General features: G+C 36.0%; 2 protein-coding genes across 2 annotated transcripts in view; both read right to left on the bottom strand.

Moving 5' to 3' along the window:
* Positions 1-14,886, bottom strand: part of LOC150093937 (uncharacterized) — a 209,264-nt gene extending 194,378 nt beyond the window's left edge. Inside the window, exons 1-3 of the mRNA XM_090412924.1 lie at positions 13,953-14,886; positions 13,251-13,805; positions 3,623-3,829 (exon numbers count right to left, since the gene is read on the bottom strand). Of these exons, the coding sequence (XP_090269050.1) occupies positions 3,623-3,829; positions 13,251-13,805; positions 13,953-14,886 (1,696 nt within the window). The remainder of the gene's footprint in view (positions 1-3,622; positions 3,830-13,250; positions 13,806-13,952) is intronic.
* Positions 14,887-27,027: 12,141 nt separating this feature from the next.
* LOC150093936 (uncharacterized) overlaps positions 27,028-27,697 on the bottom strand; it is a 64,350-nt gene continuing 63,680 nt past the window's right edge. The window contains exon 4 of the mRNA XM_090412923.1: positions 27,028-27,233. Coding sequence (XP_090269049.1) covers positions 27,028-27,233 — 206 coding nt within the window. The remainder of the gene's footprint in view (positions 27,234-27,697) is intronic.

The following is a 27,697-nucleotide window of genomic DNA, read 5'->3' as shown; positions in this document are numbered from 1 at the left end:
AATTATATATTACTATCCAGATCAACAGCAATATCATGAACATACAAGCTATGTATCATTTACTTTCATGTGTAGACCCACACTTCACCTTGCAGGCATTCGAAACCAGAAAGCTGACGGAATAGGTTATCAATACTTATTCCAGGTGTGTCCTAAATCTGAAGATGCGTGCGTTCACAGGACTGGTTTGCCTGTTCTGAGGGACAAAAAACCTGTTTCCAGATGAAAAAAATCCTCTGCACTCATTACAAACATTTTGAAAGGTTCATCCTCTCTAGGATTTTTACAAAAATAAAATTCATCTTACTCAATGAACAGGGTGGGTTAAGACCAGACAAAAGCTGCTGCAACCAGGTATTAGCGCTCACAACTGACATAGTAGCTGGATGCCAAAAAGATTTAAAAAGAGATACTGCCTTCATAGACCTAATATCAGCTGATAACACTGTATGAAAGAAAGGCTTTTGTAGAAAACAGCCAAAATAATTAATTGCCAAAAAAACTCTAAAACTTCTAGAACAAATGCTGTCCAATAGGAAAATAAAGGTTTCCATGAATTTACAAAAAAGCAGGCCATTTATCCTACAGGATGGATTACCACAAGGATCTGTCCTTGGCCTAGCTGTAATCAACTTGTATACAAGTTGAATAAAATTTATCTATGCCAATAACAGAACTATTACTGAAGACACTACTTTTTTTCAAACCCTTGAGATAACAGTGAACAAAGATCTGAGGTCACTGCAAAAATTCTTCAAAACCAAGGAACTATCTCCTAAACCAGAAAAACTGTTGTTTCAGCTTTCTACCTAAATAACCATGAGGGCCATAAAAAAAACTAAAAGTAATCTTCTGCAACAGGATTCTAATCTATGAGTTTAACTCTTGCAACACTTGATCACAGCCTCACATACTGACAGCATTTGGAACAAACTAAGTTAAAGATACTTGTCAAGAACAATATCTAAAGAAACTCACATGCACAGCTTGGAGTTGTAATGCTTAGACAGCAGCCCTGTCTCTGGTCTTCCCAATTACAAAATACTGATTGCCAGTTTGGAGCAAAAGTCACCACATGACTCTCATGAACACATATACACAGCTCAACAAAACAATGAGAACAATCTCTAGTACCTTATGGTCCACTTCTCTCCAATGGTTGTACCCGTTCTTTCTCACATTACTCCTCCATGCTTCAGAAGAGAAGAAACTACCATGAGAGAAATAAAGAAAATCAACAATAACATGTACCTTCCTATATGAAGGTGGTCTAAAAGGTTCTCAACCATAGATGACAACAGAATTGGCAAGATTTTTTTTCTCTAAGTTTGTACATCTGTCATAAGCATCCATGTGAAATTTAAAGTCAATCTATCAAGTAGTTTGTTTTATACAGCCACCTGAAGCAAAAGTATTGTCTGTATCCCTTGAAATGGATAAAATTGAGTATCTTGCGGTTATAAAATTCTTTGTAAAAGATGGTTTAACATCGAAAGAAATACATTCGACGTTCATAAAAGTTTATGGACACTCTTCTCCTTCATTTTTGACAATTAAGAAATGGGCTGCTGAGTTTAAAAGTGGCTGTACCAGCCTTGAAGATGATCCATGTGAAGGATATCCAAAAAGTGTAACACCACCAGAAATCATTGATCAAGTGCACGATATGGTATTGGATGACTGGTGAGTTAAAGTGCGTGAAATTGCTGAGACTATAGGCATTTCCAAAGAATGTGTAGGATATGTTTTACGTGAAGAATTGCAAATGAAAAAGCTTTGTACAAGATGGGCGCCGCACTTGCTCACAGCAGATAAAAAATGCACTGCACTAGCATGAAAATCTCTGAACAGTGCTTGGTACATTTTAACAGAAATAAAACTGATTTTGTGCATCGATTTATTACTATGGATGAGACTTGGAATCACCATTACACACCAGAATCCAAATAGCAGTCAAAACAGTGGACAGAAGCTGGTTGTTCAATGCCAAAGAAGACAAAGTCAGTTTCATCAGCAGGAAAGGTCATGGCATCGGTGTTTTGGGATGCTAAAGGAATTTTGTTTATTAATTATCTTGAAAAGGGCAAAACAATAACCAGGAATATTATTCCAGTCTTTTAACCAGACTAGAAGAAAAAATTCGTGACAAAAGACCTGGTTTGCAGAAGGAAAAAATCATCTTTCATCAGGACAATGCACCTGCCCACAAAGGCGTTTTGGGAAAATTAAGGGATCTGCACTATGAATTGTTGGAACATCCACCCTATTCCCCAGATTTGGCTCCATCTGACTTCTGTCTCTTCCCAAAACTAAAACTCTTACTTGCTGGTAAGAGTTTTAGTTTTCTCAGCGTTTTTCTTTGAATCAAGAGGTGATTGTAGCTGTAAAGGGGTATTTTGCAGGATACTAGGGACAGGATAATGGCGCTGGAGCATCGCTAGAATAAATGTGTTAGTCTTAAGGGAGATTATGTTAAAAAATAAAAATAATTTTGAAATTATAAATTCGTTTTTTCATTGTTAGGTTGAGAACTTTTCAGACCACCCTCATATGTCAAGATATCTCTCCACCTTACCACTAGATCTCCCATATGGCTTGTGAAATACCAAATGATGGTCCCCAGGACTTTTGGAGAAGACAGGAATCAACTACACCTAATCACAGATCCAACCGTCAAATCTCCAGGATTCAATTCACCTCAGCACTTCTGGAGCCAACTAAACATATTTAGGGTCACTGTGTTCACTACATCTGTAGTAAGTCCTTCCTTTCCGTGTGAAGGTATAGTAGCCATGAGTCCCCTTTTACAGGGAGGTACGGCATCATCTAGTCCCCCCAAATTTTATCCAGGCTCCGGAACCGGCATAGGCTGACGAATCAGACCTATGGCTGAGTCAGTATTCCTGGCTGTCATCCGGGTGTGCTCACGAGACCGGTTTGCCTGCTTGTGGAATGAAAAACCCCAGATAAACTGGCGGAAAAAACCCTGCTGTCCATGCCCAAGACCGGCTTACTTGGCTATGGCTGAGGAAGATCCTTAAGCTCCTTGCGTCATCGACAGGAATCGAACCTAGGACACTCCTTCCCCAGGCATATGGTTGCGAAGCGCAAAGCCACTAGGCTAACCGCATGGACATATGTAGTAAGTAAGCACAGTGAACTTGCACTTATTCTCAAATAATGCTAAGAACTAGTTAACCAAACTGCCTATCTGTATATAGTTTTGCTCATTAATTTCTTGTATTTTTACCCATAAGCTAAGCAAATAAATAGCTGAGAACAGAATTTCAGAAACATGATGGGATTTCATAGCGAAAATGAATGTTCAGGAAAGTCAAAATAATGCACTTAAATTTGATTTAGAATATAAGAAGTAGTTGAATAATCTTTTCTAGCTATTTTCATTCTGAAACTAAGGAAAGAAAATACACATTTCAAAAAAAGTGTTAAAATGAAATTACTCAAAATGTGAATTCACACAATATTGCATAAAAATTGTAATAATTAGTTTCTTATTAATAATGAATGAAACCATATATGTAATACTGAAATTCACTAGAATTTCAATATTGTATCAAAGATTTTATTTCATTCTTTGATAACTGAAGAATCAAAGACTTACTCCTTCTTGATTCAATTTCTAATAATTTTTGCTTTTCTTCTTGAGGTAATGCACTTAAACTAAATCTTTCAGGTTCCTTTGGAGAGGGGAATGTTGCCCGTGGATGACCTAAAACTACTGCTGCTCTTCGACACACATGCTTTATTCTGGGTCCACGGACTATAGTTTCCTCTGAAGAAGGACTGTGAGCACTTGGAAGAACAGGATCTAATTATATAGAAGTTAATTAATATCTATATTCTCTGTGCTATATGTATTTACTGTTCAAAATAATATAGCAATTTAAATAACATATGTTTATGTCAAATTATGATGATTACCTGCAAACAAGAATTAATCATATTCAAAACGATCATCTGTGAACGTTAACAACCTTCTTTAATTACCCAACATAAAAGTGGAATCAGCATTTATTTTTCAAAGTTTCTTCATGAAACTAATACCTATTAAGATTTTTATTTTATAAATTTAGAGAGAAAGAAAAAAATAATAATAATAATAAAAAATACAGTAACAATCAAACAGTTGACCCATCATTCCTAATTTTTCCCCTTCAAATTAAGATAACATGATCCTGCTCACTGCCTTAAATTTAAAAATGCACCAAAACATTTGATAATATTTTATAAACAAGGGTCAAGAGTCACTTATGGGTCAAAACCAGATAACTGAGAGACCTCCACATCACCTTTAATTGATGTGGAGAACTGACTACAGCTTCAGACCTAATGACCAATCCTTAACTTCATGTGATTTTTCCCGTTATTAGGTGTCCAATGGATACTAAAATGATGGGTTGGCAATTTGGAACTTAGCCAACCAAACTATATTCTCTATTAGATTAAACCAGAAATACATATGCTCCAGCCAACATGCAATTTCATGTTGGCTGGGGCATTACCTGGTTAAACAAGGCTTACATCAGGGAACCAAGGTAAACAGTGAAAAGTCAGGTGCTGGAACAGACTCCAACTCAACTTCTAGAAGAAGAAGAATAAACACAACATCAACATAAAGAGCATCATGTTGGAGGCTTAATGGATTTTTTACAACACTCAAAAAGGATTAAAATAGAATTTAATACTTCCTATATTTCGTCCTAGTCACTAGGACATCTACGGGGATTACAAAAACAACTAATGTAACATAACACAAATAACAAACAATACTAAGCCCAACCACGTGGGTGACACTAAAGTCCTATCTAGGTGGAGCATCCTCTAAGGGCAGTAGTAGGTGGCCTGGAATGTAAGGTGGGACCTCTGGTGATGAGTGTTTCCCAAATCTTCGGAAGCTTAATGCAACCGTATTTATTAAGATTTGGTTGGTTTCTGAGAGCTGCTGCTGCTTCTAAGAATAGTCTCTCTTTCTTGAATTTGCTGTGGTGGAGCATGGTGGTTTTCGTCCATGACACCCTGTAGGTGGTGTCCAAAACATGGTCAGCCAAGCCTGAATGACCATAGTTGTGTTTACAGATGTAAGACTTGTGTTCCTCCAGGCGGATGGATGCTGATCTGCCTGTCTGTCCAAAGTACGCCAGCTTACAGGAACAGGGTACTTTGTAAACTCCAGGCAGAGAGAGAGCGGAGGGAGCTGATCTTTCGTAGAACGGATAAGGGTAGCAAGTTTACGGTGGGGCTTATATGCTGTGTGTAGGTTGTACTTTTTTAGAATCTTGGCTATTTTTTCGGATGTGCCACAGATGTAGGGTATGGTGATGGCATTTTTAAAATCTTGTTGACGAGAAGGATGGGGAATGGGAGAGGAACTGATTATTTATTTGATACTGTGATCGCTTTAGCCATTGGAGAGGAAAGTGCTGTGTATGTGGTTAAGCTCAGTAGTGAGAGCGGTTCCACTGGAACAAAGATTGTGGGCTCTCTTAGTAAGAGTTTTAATAATGCCATAATTGTTGAGAGGGGTGGTGGTGGGAGAGTTTGTGAATGTATCTGCCTGTGTGTGTGTGGGTTTTCTGTATACAGTGAAGGCAAATGTATCATTAGGCAGGCGTGTAACTAAGGTATCTAGGAAGGGTAAACAATTGTTCTTTTCCTTTCCATAGTGAACTGGATTCTTGGATGTAGGCTATTGAGATGACTGAGGAAGGAGTCTAACGTGTCTGGGCCATGAGGCCAAATAGAGAACACATCATCTACATATCTTAGCCAGATAGAAGGTTTGAGTGGGGCTGAGTCTATGGCTTGTTTTTCGAAATCTTCCATATAGAAATTGGCAAGAGGGGATGGGAGGGGGGGGGGGAGCCATGGCGGTTCCCTCTATCTGTTTGTAGATTTTGTTCTTCCAAGAAAAATACCCAGAGTTAATGGCAAAGGAAAAGAGATCTAAGATGTCAGATGGAAAAAAGTTTTCTAAGAGAGAAATAAGGTGTCAGTTAAGGGAATATTGTTAAACAAAGAGGAGATATCAAAGCTTACCAATATGTCTGCGTTATTCAAGGTTAAATTTTCTATGAGGGCTTTAAAGTGGGTTGAGTTTTTTATATAGGAAGTGGACCTTCCAGTGAAGGAGGTCAGAGAGTTGGCCAGCTGTTTAGACAGTCTGTAGCAAGGGACATTGGTGGCATCTACTATAGGCCTAAGTGGGGAATTGGGTTTGTGGATTTTTGGTAAACCATATATTCGGGGGGGACGGGAGCGGAAAGGTTTAAGTCTTTTCGTGGGGGGGCCAGGAAGATACTTTTTTAAGTAAGATTTTTAGTTTCTTAACTTGTGTTTTTGTGGGGTCGTGTTCTAACGGGATGTAGGTAGCGCAATCGCGGAGGATAATATCCATTTTACGATTGTATTCACTGGTATTAAGAACGACCGTGGCATTACCCTTATCCGCTCTGGTGATGATGATACTTTTTTCTTTCCGTAATTTCAGGAGAGCCGTGCATTGGGCATATGATAAATTACTTTTTGGAGGCGAAGAATGAGCGAGGATGTTGGCTACGTCAAGTCTGATGTTGTTGGCTATCTCCGATGGTAAGCGACCGATCCCATGCTCGATGTTAACCATTACATCAAGCACCAGCACTTCCTTCAGAGCGACAGCAAAATTACGGCTGAGGCAAAGGGTGCTGATGGCATCGTCGTTGAGCCTTTTGGAAGAGAGGTTTACTACTGTCTGGAGCGGTTGAATTTGTGGTTGTGGTTTGTCTTTAACCAGGTTGTTATATTTCTTTACGTGTTTATTTTTTGAAATTCTTTCTGTGCGGAAGTTTCTGAAATGCCAGCGAGAATCGACCAAAGTTCAGGGTTAAGAACAGTGGAGAGCTCTGAATGTAAGGAGCCAATGGTAGCGTTCATCACTGAGAGGGTGGCACGAGTAGAGGCGATTTGCTCGCGTAGTAATGCCCGGTTGGCACGATTATATATGCGGAGTGCTTTTTTGAAATGGAAATTGGTCTGAAAGTCATTAAGGTTGGAATGAAAGTCACATATACCTAAAGTGCTTCATAAGTTGTGCATCATACTTCCCCCCATCCCCACCCCAAGATGTAATTTATTTTCCTTTGATTTACTGTTTAAGATAAGTTGAGTTTGACAAGATAAGGAATTTAAACATTATACTTGACAAAAAAATTGTATTATTTTTGTTTCACCATTATTTTATAGTATCGAAATAAACAAATGCTTACACAAGAAGCGTCTCTACAACTAGCATCTTTTAAAACGAGAGCAGTTGATTTTGCAACTTTCTATTCTCCCAAAATACAGGCAGCTTGCAAGAATGTGTATATTGTCCTAGATATGGTAGGAACACTTCTAAAACCATTTTCAAACTTTAATCAGTTGTGATTAATTTTAAAACTCTCTGAAATTCTAAAGATTCTCTAGATCTAATGAATAAAAATAGTCAACAGAATTAATTTTTTTTCCCATCGGATGAATAGGTGAGAGAATAATTGCTTCCATCAAAATCAAAAATAATACAGGGTGATCAAAATTAAAGTATCCCTGTTCAAGGCTATGTGGCGTGCCATCCAGTGACAAAAATGCTGAAAAACTTTGTAGGAATACATTGTGCATCATGCACAAGCAATATCTGAGGGGATGGGGAAAAAAGGAGTTCTAACCCACCAATGGGGGGGGGGGGTTGTAAACACCAAATGCATGGAATATGCACATCATGCAACTTAGCAGGTGCCAGGAGGGTTTAAAAAGATGGACATGGGATTTTTCCCTTCATTCTGGTTGTGAATACCGTCCACAGTGATGACACTAACTTTACCCCAGCATACTTTGCTGATGAAGCTGTAATACCTAAATAATTACAATGCTGTTAGTGCACTCCACGAATTTCCTCACCTAAACAAATGTCAAAGATTTCCACTATCTTCATGTACTCTGTGACAAATGATTACTTGTTTTCAAGAAACAGGATCACTGCAAGTTAGACCTGGCAGAGGTTGCAAACCAATCAGTTCACAACAAGTGTACGAAGTAGCTACTGCTGCTGTGGAGTAGGTGATGAATAAAAACATTAGTTCCTGAAGTGCACATGCTATATCAAAACACATGGTTTGCCTTACAAAACTGTCTGGAAAATTCTACGCAAGATTCTGCATTTCTACCCAATTCAAGATAACCCTGACACAGGAGTTGCATCCGCAGGACTTTGAAAATCGACTGATATTTACTTTAACATTTCATGGTCGAGTTAAGTTGGCCGAGGATGAATTTGTGGGGAGATGAGGATTACTTTCACCTGCGAAGAGCTATGAATAACCACAATTGCAGGGTAGAGCTACACAAAACTCACATGCAATCCAACAGATTTTCTGAATTCGCCCAAAGTTACTGTGTGGTGCAGGTTTACAGCTTTGTTTATCATTGGACCATTCTTCTTTGAGGGCATTTGGCAGTTGGGTTCTGTGACCTGCTCAGTTACTGCCAAGAGGTATCATGATATGATAAGCAATTTTGTTGTGTCACAGCTACAGCAGTGCCTGTGCATGGATTTGGTCATTGTCATGCAGGATTGGGCTCCTCCACACATCGGTCAATCCGTACAGAAGGTTATTCGAGAATATTTCACAGAAGCCAGAGTGATCAGCCATGCATATACCACTGCATGGCCACCTCATTCATCTGACCTGATCCAGCGACTTCTGGCTTGGGGGATTTCTCAAAGACAGGGTTTATTGCAGCATGTACACAACATCAGTCCTGATCAGATGCATTCCACGCATATCGTTATCGAATACCGTCCATCATACAGCACCCTGGTGGTGAATTTTGGAACTAATTTTTTATTCTCAGATATCGCTTCTGCATGAAGCACAATGCATGCCTGTACGTTTCATAATATTTGGATCACTGAGTAGTGCTCCACAAGGCCTCAAAGAGGAATACTTTAATTTTGATTACCCTGTACGATGATTTTACACTTGGGATGACCCTTAATACAAACGGTGTTATAATCAAAATAAATCTACTATTTGATTTAGTTAAACAGTCTTCAGAACTTAAACTGAATTGAATAATTGACTGAATCTGATGAATAGTTGAAAAAAAAAAAGTTATTTATTATCTTTAGATATATCTTACTTCCATTAAACTAAAACATGAGTGATAATTAGCATTAACTTTTCACACCAGATTGAGTAATATTGCATGGAAGTGTTATAGTGTGGAAGCATACCATTATTGCAAGTATAAACAAAGATTAAAGATACATGTAAATAGACTGGGATTCCTCAATGCAAGTCTATTTAAAACTCATGATTTGAATATAATAGATTTAGTTTAATCCTTTATCCAAGTGTGAGCAAACAAAGTTTGTGCCTGAAAGTATCTCCAGGACTGGGGTAAGGTAGTACAACACCAGGCAACTTGTTGCAAAGGTGGAGAAAGCTCTCATCGCACCTATCTCAGTATCTCCCATAATGCAAAGCACATTTCCTTGCGGATATGTGTAATGCTATGCATTAAGGCAAGGGCCACTACCCATACTCAGCATCTCCCATAATGCAAAGCATTACGGGAGATACTGAGACAGGAGTGATGAGAGCTTTCTCCACCTTTGCAACGAGTTGCCTGGTGTTGTACTACCTTACCCTAGTCCTGAAGATACTTTCAGGCGCAAACTTTGTTTGCTCAGACTTGGATAAAGGATTAAACTAAACCTATTATTGTCTAACCAAGTGAAAAATAAACTCTCAACATCTTTCTCTGAATCCAGAGTAATTTAATACTAAGGTTGTACACCCTTTGGCAACTCCTATAGGTTGGGATGACCTCTCATTGCTTCTGTCTTGGTGTCTCCACTACTGGGCCTGGCTCCCACTGACGAGACCTCAATAAAGGTTGAAACCGGTATGGGTAGTGGCCCTTGCCTTAATGCATAGCATTACACATATCTGTAAGGAGATGTGCTTTGCATTATGGGAGATACTGAGATAGGAGTGATGAGAGCTTTCTCCACCTTTGCAACGAGTTGCCTGGTGCCTTGGTTTTTACCAGCCAACGAGTTCGCCGGTAAAAAAAGCCAAAAGGCTATTTTACCGGCGAATATGTTAATAGAAAGGGGGATAGTAAATCCCTTTATGTTTTGTAAAAAACAAAGGGATTTACTAAAAGGTTGAAACTGGTCTGGGCAGTGACCTCTTCTCATAATGTAAAACAATATATATACATCTCTTAGGATCTGGGTTTTACATTATGAGAGAATATTAAAGTTAGTGACGGATCTTGCTCCACCTTTGCATGGAGTTGCCCTGGTGTTGTACTACCCAGGTGATCATTTACACTTGGGCTCGCCGATAGTTTTTTTGGCATGAAACTCTATGGATTTCAATCTGAGTTTCGTACCCGGCTATAAAAACATAAAGGGATTTACTATTCCCCCTTTCTATTTGAACAGTTCTGTTAGATGTTTTTGATATTTCAGTGAAGAAAGAATTCAAGTGAACACCATTTAATTTGAAAAAAAAAAAAAAAAAATGAATCTGTCCAAAAATAATTTTCTTATTTATTGTGTCTTCTTTTTTGCATGTGAAATTCTACACTTTTTTTTTCTTTTTGTAACAACATGGGGTGTTTAATAATTAGTCCTGAATAGAAATTACAGCCTCTTCCAGATTTACTCTTTTCTCCAAACTTTTTTAAAACATTTCTATATGGCTGATATTCATTTCCAATTCTGCTGTTTAGATTTTCAACAACTCAACAACAAAGTCTAACAGTCTGACTAGCATTTCCTTTTGCTTTATCAGCTGCCTTTCTCTAAGGACTTGAAAAATTCCTCCATTCCTATTTTAATGCAAGCTTCTCTGGAACCATAAGTGTTCCAGAGACATGCGACTGTTCTAATGTTAGTCCCTTAAAGGTCTAACATTAGAACAGGTTACATGCTGAACTACAAAGGTGGAAATTTTGATCAACTTAGGAGAATGCTATCTTTGGTCCCATGATATCAATTTCTTAATGGGAAAAATGTCGACAATACAAATTTTTGAAAAAGGACTAAAATGAGGTGGTATCTGAATGTATCCCTAGTGTTTGAAGAATAAATAGGTTGGGAGTGAAATGGATGTGCAACCTTATTAAGCAAGAGATCCACAAGAAGAAGATAATGTGGAAAGCATATCATGAGAATAAGAGTGAGAGGAGTTATGAAATATATAAAACCAAGACCAGAAAAGTAACAAAGTATTCTGCAGAAAGCAAAATTGGAGTATGAAAAGCAAGAAAAAAGAAATGCAAGCTAAAGGCAATTCAAAAGAATTCTATGATTATGCCACAAGCAAAAGAAAGAATGAATTTGGAAGAATAACGTTTGAATGCAGATGGTACTCTAGTGTCAGAAGCTAATGAGATTGTTCAATTAATGAGGACTCACTTTGCTAAGATATATCAACCAGGTGTTATGTAACATAGAGCACAGTGATACTGCTACATTAGATGAAGAGTCAGAGGTGCATAAAAATTAGGTCAAAGACTGTTTCCATAACTTGGATATGAATTTGTCAATAGGGATAAATGGAATATCAACACATTTGCTAAAAGAATGTTCAACCGAATTGGGTAGGCCTTTCACATGTTTGCATAACTTGAGTCTCAGCTCAGGAATGATACCACAGGAATAGGAGGAATACATGATAGTTCCATTGTACAAGGGTGGTACAAAACTAATATCTAATTACCGGCCTATCAGTATCTCTGATGTGGTAGACAATTTTAGAGAAGTTGGTAAGAACTTACATACAAAAATGGGTGGACAAACAAGCTATACTCTGCAAGGAGCAACATTGGTTTACTAAAGGAAGGTCATGTTTAAGCAATTTGCTCATATTTAATAACAATGTTATGGCTGAGTTGGATAAAGGGAAAGGATAAACTATGATAATGTTGGACTTTTTTTTAAGACATTTGAATAGGATAACACATGAAAGGCTGTTGCATAAACTGGAGAATACGGGATTGGAATAAAATCTCTTGATTTGGATCAGAGAATGGTTGATAGACAGATATCAAAAAGTGGTATACAGTGGGTGTGAATCTGCCAGATTTCAGATGACCAGTGTTGTACCTCAGGGTTCAGTACTTGATCCATTGTTGTTCAATCTATACATTAATGAGATTAGGAAGGGTCTAACAGAAGATATGCAATTGTGTGCCAATAATGTGAAGATACGCAGGACAATCAGGGATACTACTGATATCCAGCACTTATAAATGATTTGAATAGGCTAGAAATGTGGACAAACAAAAATAGCTGTATGTTTAATGTCAGTAAGTGTACAGTTATGCACATTGGCTTGATGAGATTTCCAGTAGCATATTATATTAGTGGGGTTATGCTACAAGAAACTGATGAGGCTAGGGATCTTGGGGTATGGTGGATAGGAATTTGAAGTTCAAAGGTCACATAGCAAAAGTTGCAAATGCAACTTAGAGGATAATTGCAATGTTGAAGTGAACCTTGACATGTAAGGATAAGGAAGAATATTATATCCGGATTATAGAATTTACATTATGAGGATAGATTGCGAGTGTGTGGATTACAGATCTGGTTAACAGTAGAAAAAGGGGTGATATGATAGAAGTCTATAAATTTCTGAATGGGTGTTATAGGATATCGTCTGATGAAATTTTTCATTATAAGGAAGGTGGAGAGAGAGAACAAGGGACATCCATGGGAGTTAAGTTTGTTCACAGTTAAGAAAGGTATAAGAATTAGGATTTTTTCTCACAGAGAAGTGAGTGAGTGGAATAGTTTGCTTAGGGATAGTGAGTGCATTTAGTATGAATGAATTTAAGAAAAGGTACAACTGGTTTGGGTGATTTATGACGCCTCTCTCGATGAGTCCATGAGTCTCTATGTCAAAAATATGGTTCATTTTCTTTACCTTTGACAAACTCACAGTGTACATTAAAGAGGATGTCTGCTAATTTTGTTTAGCTAATTACAAAACTGCACAATTATATTAACAGAACAAATGAAGAATAACACACAAAATCTGAAATCAAATTTTAGAGAAAGAAGCTCAAGCAGATTTCTTAAATAGTTAAAAAGAATTTTAAATGCATAAAGGAACATAACGTTAATATTACTAATCACAAATATAGATCCTGTAATGTTTTTTTTTATCTTAAATTCAAACTGCTTATATACTTACGCAATGTTGGAATTGGTTTTGTTCCTTGCTTCTTCTTTGGTATCTGGCTTTTGCCATCTTCTTTAGATGTAAGTGATTCATCTTCCTCTACTTCTACTTCTTCATCTACTCTCATTTCTGATTCCTCATAAAACACTTTTTCAATAAGGTCAATTTGTTCCAACTGTGGCTTTCCTTTTTTTAAAGGTGTTTCTTCAGGTTCCTTCTCTTCCTCTTCTGATAAACTTAGCTGTTCAATTTCCGTTTCAGCTGCAGCAACACCCAACTCCTTCTCATCAGAATGTCCTAAAACATCTTGGTCTTTTGATTTTATCCTTTTAGGGGATAATGTTGTCAATGTTTGCTTGTAATTTTTTTCTCCCTCTGTAATATCTTCTATATCTTTTAATAGCTTTCCTTTTTTAGCTAAAACAGCAGATATTTGCTTTGGAGTTTTATCCTCAAGTATATCTATTTGATCCTTTGGGACTTTTCTTCTCTTAAATAGTGGTGACTGCTTTTCCTTTCTCTTGTCAATTTCCTCTTCTGTTTGTTTTACATTCCTATCTGTTTGCTCTATCAATGCTTTTTCCTTTTTAATACAATCGACATCGAATTTCTCTGATTTACCTTCTTTCTCCTCGGTTTTGTCTATTATTTTATGGCTCTTTTGTTTTTTTTCTTCTTCTTCAGTTGCATTTTCTGCATCTCTTGCTATCTTGCCTTTCTTAAGAAAGCTAGAAATAAAGGGCTTGTCAGTTTTCTTGTCAAGCTTGTCTACTTGATCTTTGGGTACTTTTCTTTTCTTAACAGTTGGTGATAATGCTGGTTGCTTTTCATTTCTTTTCTCTGCCTCTAGCTGTTCACCCTGCTTCTCCATTTGCAAAAGAGGAATTGGCGACTTTCCTTTTTTAATATTATCAACATCTTGTTTGTCAGTTTTTCTTTCTTCTTTATCATCATTCTTTTCTAATATTTTATGCCCCTTATTCTTCTTGTCTTCTTTATGTATATCAACTGCTTTCTTTGTGCTAAGAGAGCTTAACTTTGGCGATTCTTCCTGCGCTTTTGTAATTTCTTCGGCTGTGAGCTGTAATACCTCCCGTTCATCTATGTTTTCTTCAGCTTCACTCTTTGTGCTATCAGTATCAAGAAGTTTAGAAGTAGATCCTTTTTTAAAATACTGTCGATCTCTCTTTTTCCTCAGGTGTGAAGAAACAGCATCCTCTTTTAACCGTGTAATTTCAGGTAGCACAATGCTTTCTTTGGGTGATGAAATTTTGCTTCCTAACTCTTTTCGTCCAGAATACTGTTCTTTTACTGACCGTTTTGGGGTCTTCTTTTCAAAATCTTTACCAAAAGATCTGTCTGTTTCAGTGTCTTCAACTTCTCTTTCTTTTTCATTGTGAATTAAAGCAGCAGCAGCTGCTTCCTGAAGTTGCTTCTTTTTTAGGTGTTTATCAAACTTTGATTTTACTTTCCAACTCTTATCTTGGTCCTGAACTTTGTTCTCTTTTCCAGTAAGCAGATGTTCTTCCATTACATCTTCTTTAGTTTCAGAACTGCCATCAGTTTCAAATGTTTCTTTTTCTTCTTGAATTACAATTTCTTGAGCTGATTTCTTTTTATTCTGTTTCTCCACAGGAATTTTCTTCATTTTTCGGCTTTTTTCTTTTTTCTTATTCTCTTCTTGGACTTTATTTTCTTTCTCAATGAATTTATTTTCATCCTTCTCAACACTCTTTGCAAGATCTGTAAATGACAATGGTTCTTGTAATCCAGCTACACTTTCTGAAATAGAAAAAAAAAACACAAAAAAATACACCAAATTAATGTACAATAATAACATTTAAAGAAATGTTATGTAAACATTCATAAATGAGAAAGACAAAAAAAAAAACTGCATGAGTAAAAACTTTACATTATTATTAAAATTTTTAAATGTAAAATTAACAAGGAAGGATTGAGCCTTGAAATAATATGATAGTGTATCTTATAGATAAATCAGATGTTATTCTAGCCACTGAGTAAATGAAAATAGTACGAAAATGCATGCAAAGGAATAGAATGCATAATAGATACAAGCAGATAAAGAAGAAATCTGTTTTTGTGATCATGCAGCATTACCTCGAATTTAAAAAATAAGATAATTAATAATTTTAAAAACTGTAATTTTGACTCAGTGAAAAATGAAACAAATATTTTTTAGATGGTGGGACAATCCAGGGAAGTTATAAACTTTCCCTCTATAGAGTTAGAGATCAGTCATTCCTTTCCTGAAACCTAGACAAAGCACTAAAAATCACAGTCTCGAATTTTTATACCAGACAATCTGCTAGGTATTTTAAACATTACAAGTCCTGCTTACTAATAGATATAAAATTGATGATTACATACTTAGTTTTTTAACAAAAAAAAAAGAAAAGAAATCTGTAAGATTATTTAATGTCTGAGGTTTATTGCCGGATTTAAGCAATAGAATCAAGGTTGGACCTTTGCAACTTTTGTCTCTTGGAAACATTACAGGAAAGAAGAGAAAGAAACTTGGGAATGTAAGACAGATGCTATGAAAACAGCATATGATGAAGATACCTTAAACCCTCCAGGGAGGGTATCTCCTCATCTTTCACATCTGAAAACCAAGAATACTCTCTTAAGGCTTGTTAACAAACTTTTAACTTTGCTAGAACGGATAAGGGTAGTAAGTTTCCAGTAGGGCTTAAAAGCTGTGTAGAGGTTGTACTTTTTTTAAAGACCTAGCTAATTTTTCCAATGTACCATGAACATAGGGGATAGTGATGGCATTTCTGAAATCCTTCTGATGTGATGGCTGACGAATGGAGAGGAACTGATTATTTTTTTTAAATTCTGTAATCACTGTAGCCATTGGATAGGAAGGTATTGTGTATATGGTTGAGTTCAGTTGAAAAAGAGGTTCCACTGTAACAAAGATTATAGGCTCTATCAGCTAGTTTTAATGATGCCATACTGTTGAGAGGGGTGGTGGTAGGAAAGTTTGTGAATATATCTGCCTATGTGAGTAGATTTTCTATATATACAGTGAAGGAGAGGTTGCCATTCGTGTATATACCACTGTGTATATATAATAACAACAGGGAAACTGTTGTTATTTTCCTTTTCTGCTCATAAACTGGATTCTTGGATGTAGACTATTGAGGTCACTGAGGAAGGTGTCTAATGTGTCTGGGACATGAGGCCAAATAGAGAACACATCCTCTACCTATCTTAGCCAGATAGAAGGTTTGAGAGGGGCTGAGTCTGGCTTTTTTTCAAAATTTTCCAAGTGTAAAACAGGTATGGTTGAAATTTTCCAAAAAAGAAAATAGAATGCAACCTTCAGCTTCCACATAATACATGAAAGCTAACCATATACTCAACAGATGTGTACATGTTACTAAACACTCTAATCTTAATCAGTATTAATGCCCAGCCTATCCTAACCTAACCAGCATGAAAATAAACCTATATTTCACCATATCCCAGGGGTAAGGAGATAAAAGCCAGCCAAATTATCGTCCATTGCCCTCACCTCAGTTCTATCAAAATAATGAAGAAAGTCATCAACAATTAATTCCTTTAATCAGTGACCAGCAATATGGCGCTTCAGACTGTATTGAGTATGAAGAAGGTGAAAGTGTAAAACAAGTATGGTTGAAATTTTCCAAAAAAGAAAATAGAATGCAACCTTCAGCTTCTACATAATATATGAAAGCTTTCTTTTTTTTTTTTTTTTTGGTCTACCAAAAAAAAAAATTTTTTTTGATTGGTCTACCAATCACCCTTTGCAATTGTATTGCCTATTTCTTCTCTGATCATTTTCTAAATATCATGGTGGATAGCTTCCATTCTTCCAATGTCTCACCAAAGCTGGAATATACCCTAATGCTCTGTACTTTTACTCACTCTCTTTCTATTACTTTCTAGTACTTTCCATTCCTGTTTTCATTTCACAAACAATGCAATGCTCATATCCAAAACTACAGATCTTCCATATAATCAATGCTTTAAATACTAATTTGTAACATTTTACTAGGGTGAAGATTACCTTGTCAACTTCAATGCCAAAAAAAAAATTCCACTACATTTTCCTGCCCCTCACCTATGACACTACTGAGATCTCCATACAAGTCAGATAACTTTTTTTGGACTGACTTACATCTCTGGAAAAAAAAAAAAAAAAAAAACATTGCATCCACAGCCATCCTCTTTCTTCTCAAGACATAACTCTTAACAATGTATAAACACCAAACCTGCCTTACCTTAGAATACTGTTTGCATATATGGAGAAAGTTCACCAAAAAAGAGCTGTAAAAAATGCTTGATATTATGCAGAAGAGGGTGAATGCTGTTAATGCGTGTGCACACACACACAATCATTTCATCAGTTTCTCTAGATTCTGTTTCTGTCATCATATGCCTCTTTGACAGGTATTTTCATGGGTGCTGTTCCACTCAACTGGCTGGAAATATTCCTTCAATTTCTCTCAAGTCCATAAACACATTTGCAACTGCTTGTTTCAATTCTCAGCCTGCTCTTCATACTTTCCACCTATGTGCTACAGAATAGTGTTCCCTACACAGTTTTTCCTAAAGAGTACAACTTCAATAAATTTTATTTCTGGATGGTGATTATTCAAAAAAATATACAAAATCATCCACACATCTCCACATGTATGATGGAGATATGTGAATGACATCTTTATCATCTGGAAAGACACCCAAAAAGGTCTAGCAGATTTTGTATATTTTCTGAATAATAATCATCATCATCAAATTCCTGCCATGTACCCTCAAGGGGTGTACAGGGTATGATAGTACAACATGAAAAAAATTACATCATTACTAACTTCCTATTTACAATTTTCCTCCAAATCAGTCTGTTACTTGTCAAAACTCCAACATTATCAGATTTTATATTTCTATCGTCTAAGGCACTTTGTACCGTATCAATCCACCTATATCTTGGTCTTCCTCTTTGTTGTTTTGCTGCCAACCTGGCAGAGAACACTTGTTTTGCTAATCTTTCTTCGCCCATTCTGTTTAGGTGACCATACCACCTGAGATTAGCTCTGCTAGCACATTTCTGGATGCTGACAATGTCAAGTTCTTTCCTAATATCCTCATTTTTAATATGATATTGCCATTGATGCCATCAAAATAAAATAAAAAAATAATAAAAATAATAAAAAAATCTGAATAATCAATATCTGAAAATAAAATTCACATTAGAAATACAAAGAAAAAAAAAATGGAAAATTACCATTCCTAAACATCCTTGTCAACAAAAACATCACTGGGCAATTATAATTAGAAGTCTATAAAAAGAGCTTTAAACATGCTAAACAATAACAAAAACAACTTCAAATCATATTTAATCAGTTCCTCCAAAATGGATACCCAAAAACAGTACTAAAAAAACTTTTATTTTCTGATGAACCATGCTGCAAGAACTTGGAAATTAATTACAAAGGCAGAGCATCCATTCTATATGTTGGCGATGAATAAAGTAAAATAGCCAAAATATTAAAAGCAGTCCCATCAGAACAGCCTTCAAACCAGTCAACACCTTACAAAGTTTTCTATGCTTCTCTAAAGACAAAGTTCCTTTTCATAGATATCCAGGTGTATACAAGATTCCACATTCTTGTGGAAAGATATACATAGGTCAGACTTGGCGAAGTTTCGAAATCTGCAACAAAGACCATATTAGGCAACACTGAAAACAAAAGGGAAAAAAAAAGCAGACTTGTAGTGCACAACCTCAAAGACAATCCGTCACGTGGTAAATTGGGAAGCATACTCCATGCCCTACTTAGAAGAGAATTACTTAAACAGTTTGTTTTAGGAGTCCTCCAAGGTTATTTGCTCAAAACAAGCAGCAAATAGAAAGCAAGGAATGATCCTTCACGACATCTGGAAATCATTAATTAATATGTATAACATTAAAGAACCTCTCCTATGCCAGCAATCACACACAGAGTTTACACAATAATGCAGAGATTGCACATAACATACCTAAATACTCGTGATTAATACTATCATTCCAGTCTTTTCAACTTATAGATATTAACTACCGTTGGAAAACTTTTTTTTGTCAGCGTTTATACTTGTTAAACAACCTACTTATGATGTTGTTAGTGATACAGACAGCGAAACATGCAGAAGAAATACATCTAGTATAAATAAAAAAATACGAGTTAAAACCTTGGTAGTTATTCAAGATAACAGACTAAGTTGGAAGAAAAAATTGTTGGCAGGAAATTAGTAATAATGTAACCTTTTCATGTAATTACTATCAATGTATGCTCTTTAAGGATGCAAGTCAAGAATTTCATAATGGTGAATCAACAATGTCATTCTAAGCATAACCTCTTAAAGGAATTTATACCAGCCATCTTCAAAATTTACTAACATCAGACTCCTGTTATGTACCCTCAGGAGTTACAGGATAATTGTGATAGTACTACATGAAAATGTTATACCATTACTAACTTCCGATCAATCATTTTCCTCCAAATTAATGTTTTAATCTTTCAAGATTCCAATATTATCAGATCTCATATTTCTAGATTCTAAGGCATTTTTACTGTAACAATCCATCTATATCTTGGTCTTCCTCTGGATCTTTTTCCTGCCAACCTGGCAAAGACACTTGTTTTGCTAATCTTTCCTCTCCCAATCTGTTTAAGTGACCATACCACCTGAGAGCAGCTCTGTTAACACATTCTTGGATGCTAACAGTGTCAAGTTCTTTCCTAATATCCTCGTTATTAATATGATGTTGCCATTGATGCCATCTGTCCATGTCCCTAATCTTTCTCAGGACTCTCATATCTGTGTTCTCTAGTCTTTGGTCAAGTGTTTTATTTCTAACCCAGCTGTCAGATCCATAAGTTACATTTGGTTTGAACACTGCCTTGTATACAGTTAATTTAGTGTACTGATTAATTTCTTTCTTATTCCATAAAAATTTATTCAGCTGATTTCCTAACATACCAGCTTTTCTAATTCTGTTGTCTATTTAATTTACCACCTTCACTAAATATTGTGTCTAAATAGCTGAAATGTTTCACTTGTTCTATAGGTTCACCATTCAGGATACAGTTGATGTTTTCAATTTTTCTGCCTATTTTCATTGTCTTTGTCATTTTATTGTGGATTTTCATACCAAATTTATTCAAATTAGTCAGAGAATCTGGCAGACTTCTGCTGGATTTATTCAGAAGTATAACATCATCTGGATAAAGTAAAGAGCTAAGATTAACATCACCAATTTTAATATCAGATTTAATACCACTTTCCTTCATAATGTGATCCATATAGATAATGAATAACAGTGGAGATAATGTGCACTCTTGTCACACACTTGATTTTACTTCAAACTGTTATGTCTTGTTTCATTTTTATTTGTATAATGCTATCTTGATTTAATGATCACTACCCCTTCCCTTACCTTATTATATATGTTGTCCTCTGTCTGCTATCTTTAACCCTTATATATCCCTAAATTGTCTGCCTAACACTGAGTATATGATCTTACTGCTTATCTGACAATTTCTAAATTTTGGGCCCCCAGAAAATACCTATTCCCTGATCTCTATAAGTCATCCACATTTGCTCAGACAAATTTATTTCCTGAACCAGCCTGGGCTTTAAGGACAGAGTCAAACTCAGCCTAAGGATGGTTATAGAGCATCAGATGCTATTAATATAATTCGCTTGAAATCAGAAGCCATAGGTTTTCCTTTTATCTGTTTGCAGTCGTGCCCCCTTTCTTTTCTTACCTATGATATCCCCGCACACGTATATGATCACCAGGTTCATATTTTTATGAAGGGTCTAGGTCAGTCAATATGGTCAGAAAAGCAAACATGTAATAAACAAATTTAATGAATTCATAATTAATTGCACTACAAAGACAAAACTGATATTAATGCTAATTTAAAACTTTTACGTTTCTCTCACTTTCTCATTCTTAGATAAACATCATCATCATCAAATTCCTGCAATATACCCTCAAGGGGTGTACAGGATATGATAGTACTACATGAAAAAAATTACATCATTACTAACTTCCTATCTACAGTTTTCCTCCAAATCAGTCTGTTACTTGTCAAGACTCCAACGTTATCAGATCTTATATTTCTAAGGCACTTTGTACCGTATCAATCCACTATATATCTTGGTCTTCCTCTGGATTGTTTTGCTGCCAACCTGGCAGAGAACACTTGTTTTGCTAATCTTTCTTCGCCCATTCTGTTTAAGTGACCATACCACCTGAGATTAGCTCTGCTAATGCATTCCTGGATGCTGACAATGTCAAATTCTTGACTAATATCCTTGTTTTTAATATGATATTGCCATTGATGCCATCTGTTCATGCCTATAATCTTTCTCAGGACTCTCATATCTGCAGTCTCTAGTAATTGGTCAAGTGTTATACTTCTGACCCAACTCTCAGATCCATAAGTTAAAACTGGTTTGAGCACTGTCTTCTATACAGCTAATTTAGTGTTCCGACTAATTTCTCTCTTATTCCATATGAATTTATTCAATTGACTTCCCATCATACCAGCTTAGCTGATTCTGTTGTCTATTTCTATATTTAATTTACAATCTTCACTAAAAATCGTGCCTAAGTAGATGAAATGTTTTACTTGTTCCACAGGTTCTCCATTCACAACACAGTAGACATTTTTAATGATTCTGCCTATTTTCATTATCTTTGTCTTTTTGTTGCTGACCTTCATACCATATCTATTACAACATTTATTCAATTTAGTCAGAGAATCTTGCAAATTGTCGCGGATTTATTTAGAAGTATAACATCATCTGCATAAAGCAAAGAGCTGACATTAACATCTCCAATTTTGATATCATGTTTAATACCACTTTTCTTCATAATGTGATCCATATAGATAATGAATAACAGAGGGGATAATGTACATCCTTGTCTCACACCAGATTTAACATTAAACCATCTTCCTGTACTTCCTTCAATTCTAACTGCTGACTTACAACTCAAATACAGACTAAGTATTGCTTGATATAATGCCCCTTTATCACCATATAACTGTAGCGTATTGAATAGCTTCTCTCTTGGTACCTGGTCATATGCCTTTTCCAAATCGAAAAAACTTAAATATAGATCTTTGTTATATTCCCATGCTTTCTCGACTATTTGTCGTAAAGTGAAGATCTGATCCTGGCAGCCTCTATTTGGCCTGAATCCGGCTTGTTCTTCACCATGCCTTTCTTCCACAATTCTTCTCAACTGTTTCTCAAGTACACTTGCATAGATCTTGCCAGGAACACTCAGTAGGGAAATACTTCTGTAATTCTCACATTCAGTTTTTCTTTTACTTAAATATAAAGAGCCAACAGGCTTCATTTCCCTTTTTATATATGGGTACTATGAGAGCTCTACTCCAATCATCAGGAATTCGTCCCTCTGTCCAGGCTTTCTGAACTATGCAGTGCAGCCACTGTAAGACTTTTATACCACCATACTTCAGCATTTCTGGTCGAATATCATGTACTCCTGCTGCCTTTCCACATTTCAAGCTTTTTCTACTTCAAGTATGGATACGTATTCCAGACTGCATGCCTGGTCAGTGTTTTTTACCCTGTGCTGTCATCACTGCTTGTTTCATTTAGCAGTTTTTCAAAGTAATTACTCCATACTTCAAGGATATCTTTTTCTCCCGTTTTCATGTCACCTTTATCATCTCTAACTCCTTTTACAGCACTCTTTCCTCCATTCTTAAGCTTCTTCAACAACCTCCAGAATATTTTACCACCTTCTTGATATTTATTTTCTATATTCTTGTCAAAGTCCTCCCATGACTTTTGTTTAGCTAGTTTTACACATTGTTTAGCATTCTTGCATTTGTCTCTGTATTCTCTAAGAGCACAATCTGACTTATTTGCCAGGAACTTTTGATATGCTTTCTTCTTTTTCTTCACTGCCTCTATAACTTCCTCTGTCCACCATGGAGTTCTGATTTTTCTATCCTTGCAGACAACCTCACCACATGCCTCTCTGGCTGAATCAATCAGGCTTTATTGCAAGTTTTGCCACTGAATCTCCAAGGTTTGGTTCTTGTTCTCAAACTCTTTCATTTTTTTTCCAATAATCTTTGTGTATTTTAGTCTACAGTTCACATGTGAGAGCTGCTCAACTTTTATTCACTTTAAAACTTTGTTACATGTCATTCTTTTCAATATGAAATTCAATTTTATTCTGCTCAAGACTAAATAGTGATCGCTTCCAATTTCAAATCCTCTGTACACTCTGGTGTCCTGCACCAGGGAGAAAACATCACTCTCAACAATGACATAGTCAATGAGACTTTTCTTATTCCTTGCCTCTTCTCTCCATGTGAATTTGTGCACATTCTTATGTTGGAATATGGTATTAGTAAAAACTAGTCCATGTCCTGAGCAGAAATCCAACAAGTATTTGCCATTATTATTAGCTTTGCTCTTTTCTCCAAATTTTCCCAAAACTTTTTTGTATGTCTGACAATCACTTCCTACTCTGCTATTTAGATCCCCAACAATGACCAACTTTTCCTTTCTCATTGTGTCAGTTGCTTTCTCTAAGGCATCAAAAAATTCCTCCACTTCTACCTTAGTAGAATCTTCTGTGGGACCATAGGCACAAATAAGTCTCATTGTCCAGTTCCCCCAATATCATATTTGCACTGACTGCCATTCAAGAAGGTTAGCCTTGTATTTTATGTTGAATACTATGGCTACTCCTTCTTTTCCTTGATTATATGATCACCAGGTTCGTATTTTTATGAAGGGTCTAGGTCAGTCAACATGGTCAGAAAAGCAAGCATGGAAGGTAACAAACAAATTTAATGAATTCATAATTAATTGCAATACAAAGACAAAATTGATATTAATGCTAGTTTAAAACTTTTACGTTTCTCTCACTTTCTCATTCTTAGATAAACACGGATTTCTTAATCTCTACAATACTATTCCTTTAACTTATCAAATATTTAGTTTACAACTTAATAGGAGCCAGCTAGGTATTGGCACATTATTAACTCCCTCAAGTAGGTCACGACAGAATCTCCAGTAAATTAATAGTTCTCAAAATACAGTCTAATGGTATAGAATCATTCACACACATAATAATTCTTCATGCATATCCTTGGCATAAATTCGAGTTACACTTTCTTCCATTTCTGCTAGTCAAGTTCTCTAAAGGGCTAGAATATGTATAGAGTCATATTCCATGGTATAGAGTCATTCACCCATATAATAATTCTTCATACTTATCCTTGACATAAATTCGAGTTACACTTTCTTCCGTTTCTGCTAGTCAAGTTCTCTAAAGTACTAGAATATGTAAAAGTACTTACTACACTACCTTAGGTTCTCTCGAGATTTTCTCCGTCCTTCCTTCCTACGAAGTTCTGGCTGCCTTAGTTCTGTTGCCATGTGGGAATCACGTGCTCTCCCTGGATCAGGTGCTCGGTTTCTTAACTAAGGATTTCCATCGATGCTATTCCTTACCAACGGCCTGCGTTCAAGATTTGCCATGTGCTGTGGCGGTGCCATACTGGGATTTCTCAGAGATCAGCTCTTAAGGATAAGAAATGAATCACGATGACCACTCGAAGCACACGGTGAGAATACAGGAACAAACAAAACGGGGTGGTTTCAATTCTGTGTTGCAGGTTTTATATTCCCCAAGAGCACCACCTTTCCAAGTTTGTTCTCTCCTTTTGCCCTTCAGATTCATTCTCGACTGGGTGACTTCACCGATCCTCATATGGGGCTTTCCAATTCCGGAAATGCATGCATCTTGATGTTTTCTTAGAGGTAGCACCCACGGACGTTTACGCTGCTATTGTAGTATTGGTTGACCTTTGCCCCTTCTTACCGAATTATTGGCATTCTTTCACGTGTAAAAATTCACTGATAATTACTCTCATGTGAGCCCTTTTTGTTGACTTACAGTTACATTAAAGTATAAACACACTTACTACAATACAAACAGTTCTTATTCTAATTTGCCATTTCTTTTAAGACATAGTTAAATTGTGCCAAATGATAAGTATGCTCATTTAATGGATATCTTCTGTTAGACTCTGGAAAGGTGACCTCATTTAGAGTGAGGTCGCCCGTTTCAGATCTAACAAAACCATCTTTCTGTACCTCCTTCAATTCTAACTGCTGACTTACAGATTAAATAAAGACTATGTATTGCTTGATGTAATGTCCCATTTACACCATACAACTGAAGCGTTTTGAAGACCTTGTCATATGCCTTTTCCAGATCAACAAAACTTAAATACAAATTCTTGTCATATTCCCAAGATTTCTCAGCTATTTGTCTTAAAGTGAAAATCTGATCCTGACAATCTCTATTGGCCTGAATCCAGATTGTTCTTCACCAAGCTTCGCGTTCATAATATTTCCTAGCCGTTTCTCAAGTATACTTGTATAAAATCTTACCAGGAAAACATTCAGTAGAGAAATACCCTGTAATTCTCACATTCAGTTTTATTTCTCTTATTTATAGATGGGTACTATGAAAGTTTTGCTCCAATCCTCTGGAAATCGATCTACTGGCTTGGCTTTCTGAGTTATGCAATGCAGACCCTGTAAAACTTTTATACCTCCATATTTGAGCATTTCTGGCCCAATTTCATTTACTCGGCTGCCTTTCCACTTTTCAGGTTTTTGATGAATTTTTCCAATTACTGACTGCACTCCTGTTGAGAGTTTTCTACCATCATGCTGATGCTGTTTATTTCATTTAGTAGTCTTTCAAATAATTATTCTAGACATCTAGAATACCTTTATCTTCAGTTTTCATGACACCTTTATCATATCTGATTCCTTTTACAGTACTCTATCCTCCATTTCTAAGCTTTTTCAATAACCTCCAGAATATTTGCTACCTTAGCTGTATACAACACAGTGTTCAAGCCAATTTTAACTTATGTATATGTGAGAGCTGGGTTAGAAATAAAACAATTGACCAAAGATTAGAGATGGTAGATATGAGAGTCCTGATAAAGATTAGTGGCGTGAACAGATGACATCAATGGCAATATCATATTAAAAACGAGGATATTAGGAAAGAACTTGACATTGTTAGCTGAGCTAATCTCAGGTAGTGTGGTCACTTAAACAGTATGGGAGAGGAAAGATTAGCAAAACAAATGTTCTCTGCCAGGTTGGCAGGAAAAAGACTCAGAGGAAGACCAAGGTATAGGTGGATTGATATAGTAAAAGGTACCTTAGAAGACAGAAATATAAGATCTGATAATGTTGGAATATTGACAGGTAACAAATTGATTTGGAGGAAAATTGTAGATAGGAAGTTAGCAATGATGTAAGTTTTTCATGTAGTATATCATATCCTGTACACCTCCCTTGAGGGTACATGTCAGGAATTTGATGATGACAATATTTGCCACCTTGCTGATATTTATTTTCTATGTTCTTACCAAAGTTTTCGCATAACTTTTGTTTAGTTATTTTTACACAGTGCTTTGCTTTCTTACATTTTAAATTTCTTCAATATTTACTGATTTAAAACTCTTCCTACAATTCAAATCATTGTAAATAATTCTATCTACAATTAAGTAATTATAAAGAATTCTTTCATGGGTAGAAGCTTTAAAACTAACTGTTTAAAATAAACAGATTTTCATATTTCTAAATAAATTAATAAAATAAATAATCAAAGAAAGAAATATGGAAATGACAAACTAAATAATTAAGTATAAACGAAATATGTTAATAATTATACAATACCTTTAATCAAAGGATAATGAGGTGGTGCTTCAAGCCGTGGAACAAATTTCATTATTTGAACACGAACCATTTGTTCAACAGTAAATTTTTGAAGGCATACCTTTAGCCAACAAGCTTTACATCGTGAACTTGAAACTACTGCTCGTTTGCTAGAAGCTGATGAACTGGGACAGGTAGAGTGTATAAGACAAGTACCTAATAACAATAATTTATATCTGGTGTTTATTAAATGCATACAGAATACAATGTTTATTAAATGCATACAGAATACAAAATATGCAATGAAAATTTAACTAAAGGTGAAAAATTCTTTAAAAAATAATAAGAATTCTATCTAAGAGAGAAATTAGCCATACAAGACAGTATTCAAACCAACTTTAACTTATAGATCTGAGAGCTGGGTCAGAAGTAAAACACTAGACCAAAGACTAGAGACCGCAGACATGAGAGTCCTGAGAAAGATTAGAGGCGTGAACAGATGGCATCAATGGCAATAATTAAAAACGAGGATATTAGGAAAGAACTTGACATTGTCGGCATCCAGGAATGTGTTAGCAGAGCTAATCTCAGATGGTATGGTCACTTAAACAGAATGGGTGAGGAAAGATTGGCAAAACAAGTGTTCTCTGCCAGATTGGCAGGAAAACGACCCAGAGGAA

The sequence above is a fragment of the Typopeltis vanoorti genome, chromosome 23 (genome assembly GCF_054136105.1).
Source record: "Typopeltis vanoorti isolate ZY-2024b chromosome 23, IOZ_Tvanoo_1.0, whole genome shotgun sequence".
Classification (NCBI taxonomy): domain Eukaryota; kingdom Metazoa; phylum Arthropoda; class Arachnida; order Uropygi; family Thelyphonidae; genus Typopeltis; species Typopeltis vanoorti.
The sequence above is the reverse complement of the archived record's forward strand: the minus strand, read 5'-3'. Positions and strand labels throughout refer to the sequence as shown.